Source organism: Cibotium barometz, chromosome 2 (genome assembly GCF_041138505.1).
Source record: "Cibotium barometz isolate CiBa-2024 chromosome 2, ASM4113850v1, whole genome shotgun sequence".
Taxonomy (NCBI): domain Eukaryota; kingdom Viridiplantae; phylum Streptophyta; class Polypodiopsida; order Cyatheales; family Cibotiaceae; genus Cibotium; species Cibotium barometz.
Genome location: NC_141047.1, coordinates 19,158,352 through 19,168,597, shown reverse-complemented (window position 1 = coordinate 19,168,597; position 10,246 = coordinate 19,158,352). Strand labels below are relative to the sequence as shown.

General features: G+C 41.3%; 1 protein-coding gene across 3 annotated transcripts; it reads right to left on the bottom strand.

The window, feature by feature from the left end:
* Positions 1-2,115: 2,115 nt before the first annotated feature.
* On the bottom strand, positions 2,116-10,014 carry LOC147640767 (dolichyl-diphosphooligosaccharide--protein glycosyltransferase subunit STT3B-like). 3 transcript variants are annotated; one of them, XM_086814974.1, is made up of 7 exons: positions 9,854-10,014; positions 8,618-9,732; positions 7,974-8,504; positions 7,355-7,809; positions 7,132-7,254; positions 3,396-3,455; positions 2,116-2,740 (listed from the first exon to the last, which is right to left on the bottom strand). In XM_086814974.1, the coding sequence occupies exons 2-7, from the start codon at positions 9,503-9,505 to the stop codon at positions 2,611-2,613; spliced, it is 2,187 nt and encodes a 728-aa protein (XP_086671100.1). In that variant the 5' UTR covers positions 9,506-9,732; positions 9,854-10,014; the 3' UTR covers positions 2,116-2,610. The 3 variants fall into 3 exon arrangements, with proteins under 3 accessions (XP_086671100.1, XP_086671109.1, XP_086671118.1); XM_086814983.1 differs by having other exon boundaries at positions 8,618-9,729; positions 9,854-9,987; XM_086814992.1 differs by having other exon boundaries at positions 8,618-9,721; positions 9,854-9,969.
* Between the last annotated feature and the right edge of the window lie 232 nt (positions 10,015-10,246).

Sequence of the window (10,246 nt, the reverse complement as noted above, 5' to 3'; positions counted from 1 at the left end):
TTTTGATTTTGAAAAAGTCAAACAAAAGAAAAGATTATGGTTCAAAGAAAAACAACACAAGAAGAACTCATATAAGTTTCTTTATGTAGCAGGAGGCTTATGACCTTAATCTTTAAATACACAAAGTGATAAAATGATTACTTAAGCAGCCTATGTGGAGTTTCTTAATGAGATCTCAAAATACTCCTAATGTACATGAAGAAGGTAGGTAGATTTGAAGAGGTTCAATGAAATGAAGAGTATGAGGAAGAAGAACAAGTTCTGTCCCTTGGTACTACCAATTGTGCTCTTGAGAAGTCCTACAAGGTCTTTGGCAGGGCTTAAATGAGATCTCAAAATACTCCTAATGGACATGAAAAGAGAAAGGTAGCTTTTAGAGGAGGTTCAATGAAGTAAAAAGATGAGGAAGAAGAACAAGTTCTTCCCTTGGTACCTATAAGACCTAAACCCCCTTCTTAGATTAAGTCCCATTACAAAAACTCTAAATAACAAGGTTGTATAACTTTATAGAGAATAGGTCTACATCCTCTTTAATAACTAAATTCCCTAAGTTATTTGGTACCAACCCATTCCTAAGCAGCACTAAATAAAGCAACTTTTTTGAACAACTTATTAGTCTTCTCATGAATTTATTGTGTTATGTGAGAGTACCTTTAAAGTCATTTTCTTTTTGAATTTTATAGATGAGTTTAAAATTACAAGAATTCATGAAGAAAAAATAAAGCTGAGTTGCAAAAAATAAAAAGATAAAGGAAAGTGTTGAACTTTGAATTTTCTTTATACACAAAGTTTTTGACCTTAAGTCATAATTATATTATTAGCCTCTAACAAAAAGAAACCAAGTCTCATTATGACTGAACTTTGAGATCTTTGATTATGTAATATTTCAATTTTAGGATCGTTCTTGTGTGGTGAAAATTTTCAAACCAAGACAATCAAGAAAAATACGTATACTATTTGAGCATTATTACATTCATGTTCATTATATATTATAAATGTGTTGGATACTACTCTTTGAACATTTAAATTGTTGTTGATATTTTGTTGCTTATTGCATTCATGATAGTGTAAGTACATTTATTATATATTTTTAATATCTTCTTTATTTTGAATGCAATGTTACTTGGGTAAAAGACTGATGATCTCTCACACCCACCACTCATATTTGACATTCTACAAAGTGTGGTTACTGATTCCACCCGTCGTTGACACAGTGTGTATTAAAGTTCTATTGTATTCATGTTACATTTGAATTTTATTTTATTTTTAAAGTGGTTATGCTTGGTTTTTCAAGCTGTGAAAACAGTTAACAATTATAAGAAACCTCATTTTGGCACTATGACCCCCAAGTCACCACCTGGGCTGTCCAAGGTGTATGTTTCTAAGCTCAATGTAATTATAAGAAACCTCATTTTGGCACGATGACCCCAAGTGAGCACCTGGGCTGTCCAAGATGTATGTTTCTAAGCTCAATGTTTGGTTCAACCCAAGAAGAACCCCTTCATGTTTCCTTCTCCTTCCCATCTCTCCAGCACATTCACAATGGTCTCATCCTCGCTTTACCTGTAGATGGGCACCCACTCTGTCTCCGCATCCGCCATTGCTTCATCTCTTGATGGGCACCACTCTGTATCTCACTTGTTGTCTCTCGTCTGGGGACCCTCTTGTTGTCTCTCGCCTGTGTGCCCTTTGACATTAGCTTTCAAGATTAATTTTTGAGCCTGGTTAAGGAGAGAATTGTGGAGCTCTCATTGATACTAACCAAGACTCTGCCCCTCTATTTGGTGACATAACAGGCCACCACCAGCAATTGTCCTCCAAAGTATAAGGTTCTACTTAGCCTCACCTATGCATGCAAGTCTTTTAACCTTAAGCACAACTGGATCACTTGTAAGAAAGAGGGTTTTACTCATCAGATCACTGCTTTCGATCTAAATTGGCACATTCCCTATCAGAGTAAATAATGATTTAAAAAACCAGACTTTGGACTACAAACCTTCCTCTGTTGGCATCCATACTTGTACATAGAAGACCTGCATAAGAGTAACGCTGGGTTTATCAACCACAAACCTGTTGGACTTCACCACAAATGATGAGAAAAGATCAAATCATATCTTTGCTTGATGTGTGCATGTATCACTCTCAACATACTCATCAGCCATAAAAAACAAACAAACAAACATTATTTTAGACCGTTTATGGCATTTGCAAATGGGGCTGTTGCTTTTCTTGGCTATTTGTATAATGCCAACACCATTATCCATTTGTTTTCGCATATGTTTTCTCAAAGAAAATTTGCCACCCAAATATGCCTAAGAGACAGAACAAATGCCCACAATTTTAAGGCGTTTTCTCAAATCTAGATCATAAGTAATGCAACTGAGATTTGAATACAGGCCAAGAGATGTTGCTACTCTTGCATTGATAAAGGCTCCCAACTGAGGGTTTATCACCTCTAACACCATAGATAAAAGAGAAATCTTTACCCTGCTACTTAACATTCTGTTACAAAAACCAAGATGGTGATTCTTCCCTGCGCCTGTCATTTAGACTGTTCCAAAATGACACCGCCTCATCAACAAAACTTTCCTCCATGCAGTCACCAGACAATCACAACCTATTTTCAGGTGGTTTCACTTTGTAAATCCTGACAATCCAGTTCGAAGTTGTATAAGCTTCTTCCAAGTGATGCAGCTCAAAGTCCTTGTGTCCTATCTCAACCCCTCTTGCACGATCCCACCTGTAACAGAAGACAACACTCGTATAATAGTGCTCCTCTTGCTTCCCAAAGAAAACCCCTCATAGCAATAGCCCCAATGACCAACAAAACATTAAGTACATGATATCTTCCCCAAGTTTCACATAGCTTCTCAAAGAGAGGAATTATTCAAGATTCTATCTAGCACATAAAACATGAAATTGCACATAAAACACACATCCAATACAAAATATCGCACACACAAGACCATTTGTCAGGAGTTGGGAAGTTTCAACAGCTACCATTCTGCAACAAGCATAATGGCCTCACATGATCCTCTAAACAATAACTGCTCCACTGTTTTTCCATATCAGTCGGTGGATCAATGTAACATCCATAGCGGAGCTTTTAAAACTGCCTATGTGTTGCTCTAGGAAGCTTGGAAACGAAGGGTTCAATTCTCACACTGATGAGAAAATAATTATAGGTTGACATTTATCTATTGTGAATGAACCACACACTTATTGATTCTAAGATATTTAAAAGTGAATGCCTAAAAAAAAAACCATTCAGAACTCAAGCCTCAAAAGCCAAACAAGGTGAAAACTGGAGCTTTTTAGATGTTTCCATTCCAAATTTGTCCATGACATGTCCAAAACTCAAGCAGAGATACGCTAAGTCAATGAATTTGACATACCCAGGTGGTTTTCCGTATTCTGTCATCAACTCCCCGAATCTATAGTAGCAAAGTTTGTACCTGCATGACCGATGACCACAAATAAGCATCCAGGAACAATTTGCAAATGCTTGATAGTGCAAATATGATAAAACATTCCACAGGTGCACGTGTGTCCTCAAACTTATACAACCATCAGTCTTAAATGTTGATACGATAATCAATAGTCTGAGTTGTTTCATCTTGTAGATCCAAAGACTACCTCTAGATGGAAATCCTCCAGAGTGTTTTTAAGACCTGCGAATGCTAGAGCTAGTACGTCATAAACAATCCCTGTTTTACTCCTCCACATAACATCCACTGTCTCAATAGGCTGGAAGAAAGAGGTCTGTCTCTATGTGATTCCCCCATAGGATTTTAGTAAAACATCTTCAGACTTAAATCTACTACCATGTTGGTGATGGGAGGTCCAAGCACCACTCTGAAAAGCCAACAATATCTATCTAAGCTTGGATCTCATGGTGGACTACGCACGAAAAAGATCTTCTCACCTAGTTGGTATAAGTGTGTGACGGAAGCTTGCCCAAGAGACCTTACATTTCACTTAATTAAGAAAACAAGTCATGATGCAAATGGAGAAACGATGCAGATGCAGATTCCATGTGTGAGTGCAGTTTCCTAGAGGAACTTTTTGCATGTGTGTAAAATCTTTCATCCAAATTCATATTTTAGGGTTTAGCCTAGATTGCATTTAAGGCTGCATTTAGAGTTTGTAACAACTGTTTCCACTAGATCTAAGTACGTTACAGATTTTGCATTCACGTCTCGCCTAGACTTGCGCCAGTCTTGCATGTAGCATGAGTTTGCACGCACATTAGGTGTTGCATCTAGCTCAAGCCTAGGAAGCCATGTACCCCTTCAGTCTGTTATGGACAAGACACCAATATATAGCCTTGAAGACATTAAGGAGAGGTATCAACGAGGGTCAAAGCGACGAGAGGAGTTTCAATGAAAACAAGCGGAGCTCTAAGAGCAGGACCGTTCGATTAATAAAGAGATCATAGACCAATACAATCAGATACAAAAGGAACGAGAAGCTCAAAATGTGAGGAACAACAAGAACAGGAGGAAGCATGGCTCCAAGAAGAGTAATGATATCACAAAGATAGTGACAAATCACATGATGCAGCAAGTAACAGCATGGGAAAGTGACAATGTCACTACTTTAGGCTAATTATCCGTGTGAGTATTCACCAGTATAGATACTTATGCACGTGGATCCCATGTTTGGCTAATTATCAACTTGATGTATTCACTAGTATGGATAATTGTGTGTAAATCTTATGTGCGTGTGTTTCGAAGTGCACTTGCAATCCCTTAGATTTTCTAGTAGAGACCTAGATGAATCTAGGAACATGCCCAAATTCACCTTTTAGGAACATGCATGTTATAACTCATGGTAGTCAACCTACAAGACTATATAACTATCAACTCCATTATGCATAGTATGGACTAGATCGGTTATAGTTAATTGATTGACCAAGAAGATAAGAAGATACCAAGGATGTAAAGAATCCCAAACTAGTTAGGATACTTATGGAAGGTTTGTTTAAATTTGAAGGCTATGATCGGGTACCGTTAGTAACGGGAATAGTAAATCCTGATCCACAATCCTAAGCCTGATTAAAAACAAGATGCCAAATAAACATGATTAAGACAGAGGAGAGAAGAAGCAAGATATTGGTGTCAAGGTATTTTTGTATTTTGATATTGTACAAAAAGGTGGCTGAATGCTTGTATGGCTGCCGACTGGTACACTACACCCTCCAATGCTGTAAATGATGATGGTGCTGATGTTGTAGCTGATGATGATTATATTGCTGCTGATGACATTGATGCTAATGATGCTGTTGATGATATTGACAGCAACGTGATGGCCATGTCCTCTGACGATATCTCCTTCCCAGCCTAAAGAACTTCCTACTGAAGAGCCTGCAGCTTGTTAATATGCTCCCGCATCGTCGACGACTTTGCAGGGCTCATAACCCGCATCTGTACTTCCAAGGAAATCCTCTTCATGGGCGATACCCTGTTGTAAAGTGAGGCCAAATGTTGCCATATACCTCTGGCCAGCGTCATGTGCTTTACATGATTGATTACCTGTGGTGTGCAGTTGAGGAAAATAAACGAACGGACCCTGGCGTTGACACCATCCCACATCTGTGTTTGGGCCTCCCGGTCCTTTCGGGTTGACGGTAACTCCCCTTCCTCTACTTCTGGCCGTGAAACACCAACAACGACGAAATCGGCGAGGTCGTAGGACTCCAGAACAAATTCCATCATCACCTTCCATATGCCGTAGTTGCTCCCGTCCAACTGACGGTCCACCGGGAACGTGGGGAGTGTCGGAATCTTCACGTCTCTCGGCCATCTCAAACAGATCTGCCATTGCGGGGATGTACTCTGAATAGGGTGGGTGGGTGGGAACAAAGAAGAACTAAAACCTGCAAGTGGCTGTCCAGCAAATCAGCCCGCCGACCTCTTGCTTCTCCTCTTCCCGAACAGTCCAAAACAGTCCACCAATCAGCCACAAAACAGTCCCTCTTGCTCACACAAATCCCAAGACCTATCTAGAGCCTAGGCTCTGATACCATGTCAGAATACGCAGCGGAGATGATGACCAGATCTGGGAACACAAGAGCAAAAAAACGCAGGCAGAAAAACAGCACAAGAGAGAGAGAGAAGTAGGCGTGTAACTCTGCTTTGATATACACAAGAAGATCCCGGAATGATACAAATATGGTATGGGGGCTGGGGGCCTATATATATGCTCCCACATGTGCAGTCGGCTGCCTACAGCAGGCCGACTGGCCCTGAGAACTCCACGACCAGTCACATCTCCAGTCGGCCAGATCAACAGCAGTCGGCCACCTCCCAGATGCAGTCGTGGACCAGTTCAGCAATCGGCCAGCACATGGGCTGCCTCCCAAGCCACAGAAAAATGGGAAAAAATAGGGGAAAAATGCGGAGAGTGAAAAATGATAAAACACCTCATAAGGGCGGGCACACCCACAACAAAGGCCCTGGTGTATAAAACTGGACAGGAGATGACTTCTAACAATATGTCCTGTATTGACGGGATTCCCCTGGGGACAGGTGCCTAAATAGGGAGTCTACATGGCTAAATTAGCAATGTGAAGAGAAAAAGCCTAGGGTATACCCAAAGACATTCATTGAAGTGTAACAATGAAAGGCCCAAAAAGGGTTTAAGCCTTAAGAGGATTTATTGGCCACATAGCAAGTGTTGGGCAAAGAGGGACTTGTTCAAAATGTGATAGAAGCCCCAAATAAGGAAACACCAAAAAGGGGCTAGAAGGTTATGTGCATGCTTTTGAGGCTAGGTCAAGTTTGGCAATGAATTGAAGAGGGGACCCCTCACTTGAAGATTAGGGTTTTACACCCAGGTTTGGTTTACAAGGTCATGTATGCACACTCGCTACTAGTGCTAAACTGTCCATCTTGCAGGTGCACTGTGGGTCTAAATACAAGCATAGAACACTAACACGTTCATGAGATAAAATAGGCTTTGAAAAAGTGTGTACCTCAACAGCTGGTGATGCAAGGCAAAATGTATTAAGATATTCATGCAAAGTGCTTGTAGATGATAACCAAGAAACTAATAAAAAGTTTAAATTCAGCAATTCAAACAGCATAGGTTTCAACTAAAAATTGAAACAAAGGTAGATTAAGAACATACATAAGACACTGTAACATCTTTGGTGCAGCTCCTTTGTCAACTCGATAATCCCCATTTACTAAGTAATCTGGTTCCTTAATTACTGGAAAGACCCCGCCTCCAATTCGAACCATCCAAAGGAATCTGTTCAACATCAACCAAAAAGTGGACATTTTCAATATCCATTAAACATATCTTAAGCTTGAATCAAAAGAGAAACAAACTAGGGGCAGTAGAGCCAGACTTGTTGATATCATCTGACGAATAGCCAGTTACTCCTCCGAAAACAACTAAAACATAGTCTACATCCAGCTCTAGCATGATCTCATAGGCTTCATCTTCATAAGAAGACATGGCCCTGCCGACTGTGGCGATGTGTGTATTATTCCAAGTGTTGTTGTCCACTATCACCGTCCTATTGCCCATAGCAGTGATCTGGTACCCATAGTCCCACCATGACATTACTTTAGCATCCTCTGGTGTATTGTGACGAAGCCAATAATAAGCCTCCCGGAAGTCATCGAATATCACTTTATCCCCATTTGCTTGCCTTGCTGCAAGAACAATAGATGGAGACGAGTATGCCTCTGAGGTCACCCATGTGCAGTGATTCACATAGTTCGTTAACAGATAGAAAACACCTAGAATCAAAACAGCTGCCCCCCTCCTTTGCATAGGTAAGGATTGATCTGAAACACCCTGCCACACCCACATAGACTTAGCATCATTTGGTAAGCAAGAGACAAAGTGCACTGTGGAACAAGAGAATTGATGAGGCCACTGGGCCAACTAAACTACAAAAAATAAGCAAAACTTCATGGATTGCCACCCTGCAAATGCAAGAAAAGAGGCTGCAGCATTACCTTGCTTGAGCCCTTGGCTGAGCCAGAGGTTTTAGTTATGCCTGCTACTGGAGCTTTAGAGCGTACTAATCCAGATAAACTTTTCAAAGTTGCTGACACTGCAACAGCACCGATAAGACAAACTGCAGGCGCTGCCACCAGGATGAGCCGAACCATCACTCCAGCAAAATAAAGGCTAGTCAAGCCATATATGATGGCAAATATTGTTGCATCTGTTAGCCGCTTGAAGCAGAAATAAAGACCAGCTGGAAATAGTATGAGGAGGACATGGAAGTCAAACATGAAAGAAGACCAAGCAGTTGGTTGATGCTCAGACACAGATGCAATGATAGGTATATGATCCTTAGCATAAGTAGGGTCCAACAGGGAATAAAATCTGCCCGTCCAGGGGGAAATATAGCCTGTCACCATACCCAGTGCAAGAGCCAATGCACCAATCCCTGCGGCGGAAAGTACAGTCACTCTTAGAAAAGCACGAAAGAGCTTGGGGTCATCAAGCTGATTTTTCACCCAATCCACGAAGTAGAAGACCTACAAATAAGACAAAAAATGAAACCTTTTATTGAAAAGTAATCATACATTTTGAAATTCCCAGCATAGAATGCCACAGAGAAGATGCATGCTAGCTTCAGACAGCACCTTACCTGTGATAAGAAGAATACTCCCATGGCTGCCATATGCTCTCCAGACTGAACATGCTGGAAACCTACAAAACGGATCTGCATCGCCAGCAGCATTCCCAAGATATACATTGTATTGTACGCCACATAGAGCCGCAGTGAATACCTTCCCGTCACGAGTAGCACAAGGACATACAAGGGAATCAGATTGATTATAAAAATGTAGCCTCCCCATGCTGAGACCATGTAGAAGTATGCAAAAGCTGATGCCACAGACCATGCCAAGGAGCCTGTCTTCACCGCCTTCACAAAAAGGTAGAAAGTCAACAGCAGGGCAAAAATGGCCACTCCTTCATTATCATAGGAGCCGGCAACAGATCTTGAGATGTAACCGGGGCAGATGGCAATCAGAGCGGCTGCGACGATACCCGCGCCTGAATCCCAGATCTCTTTCCCAAAAAAGTAAGCTACTATGGTAGTATTGGAGGCAAAAAAGGGCGCTGTTAGCACGCATACATCTCTGATGTGTACTGCAAAGCTAAGTAATCTGAGGGTCCAGTATATCAAAGCAGCTGTTACCATGAGGCCAGGGTAGAGGGTACCACCGATGATGCGGCCGAGGGGGTACCATGTCTCATAGTCAAACCAGTTCCAGAACTCATAGAAACCCTTCTGTGTGAGGTAGAGGGTAGTGCGGTAGTTGAAGTAGGGGTCAAACTCATGTATCATGCTCTCATAGCGCAGCACACTGAACAGACGAGTGGCAAAGGCTAGCACATAGATTAACATCAGAGCACTGATCCTCAGCAATAACTCTTGCTGTTTGGTTTTGAGCCTGAAACCCTTCAGCGAGATCTGCAGTGATTCCTGCACTGTATTGAAAGAAGCCATCACCAATGCAGCATAACCCATTGTCACTCTAGTCGGGCCTTAAGCTTCCCTTTCCTTTGATTAAGCCCGGCGCTCGCTCTGATTAACTCTAGTCACGCCTTAATCTCCCTCTGATTGGACCCAAACCTTCCTCTGATTTACCCTTCAGCTCTTCCTAATTAGTGATCTTAACCTCGCTTAAACTTAATCTGTGCAAGAACGGATTAGCAATGCTTCATTCCCAGATCCGTCGACGATCTGCAAATCTACTGTGAAATCAACAAGCATTTCTCCTCCTAAGCTCAGTCGAGAAGAATTGTATGCTGCGTAATGTATTCTAGATATAACAAAGTTTTGATTAATCTGCAAAATTAGCCCTAATGGATTTACCTTGCTGTGTCGAGAATCGAGAAGAAACCTTCTCCATGCGAATGCCCTTCTTCTTTGACTCTTGGCCAACAGCCCCTTGGCCTTAAACCCTCCCTGTCACACTTACTCTGAAGGTTAGTTTAAGGTATAACACATTCCTTGGCCTAGTCGATATAAACCTTATTTTCAATCAATCAAAATAAGTAGAATTTCAATACATCAAACAGTTTTTTTGTTTTCGAGTATAAATACTTAATGCTGGCTCGTGTGCATGTGTGCCTTCGTGCTGCTATCAACGGCTAGCAGGTATTGAACCCAGTTTTGAACCCAGCACCTCCTATATGGGACTTCAACACCTTTCTGCTAGGCTATGTCTCTATTGGCTAGAACTAGAATGTACTAAGATTTATTTCA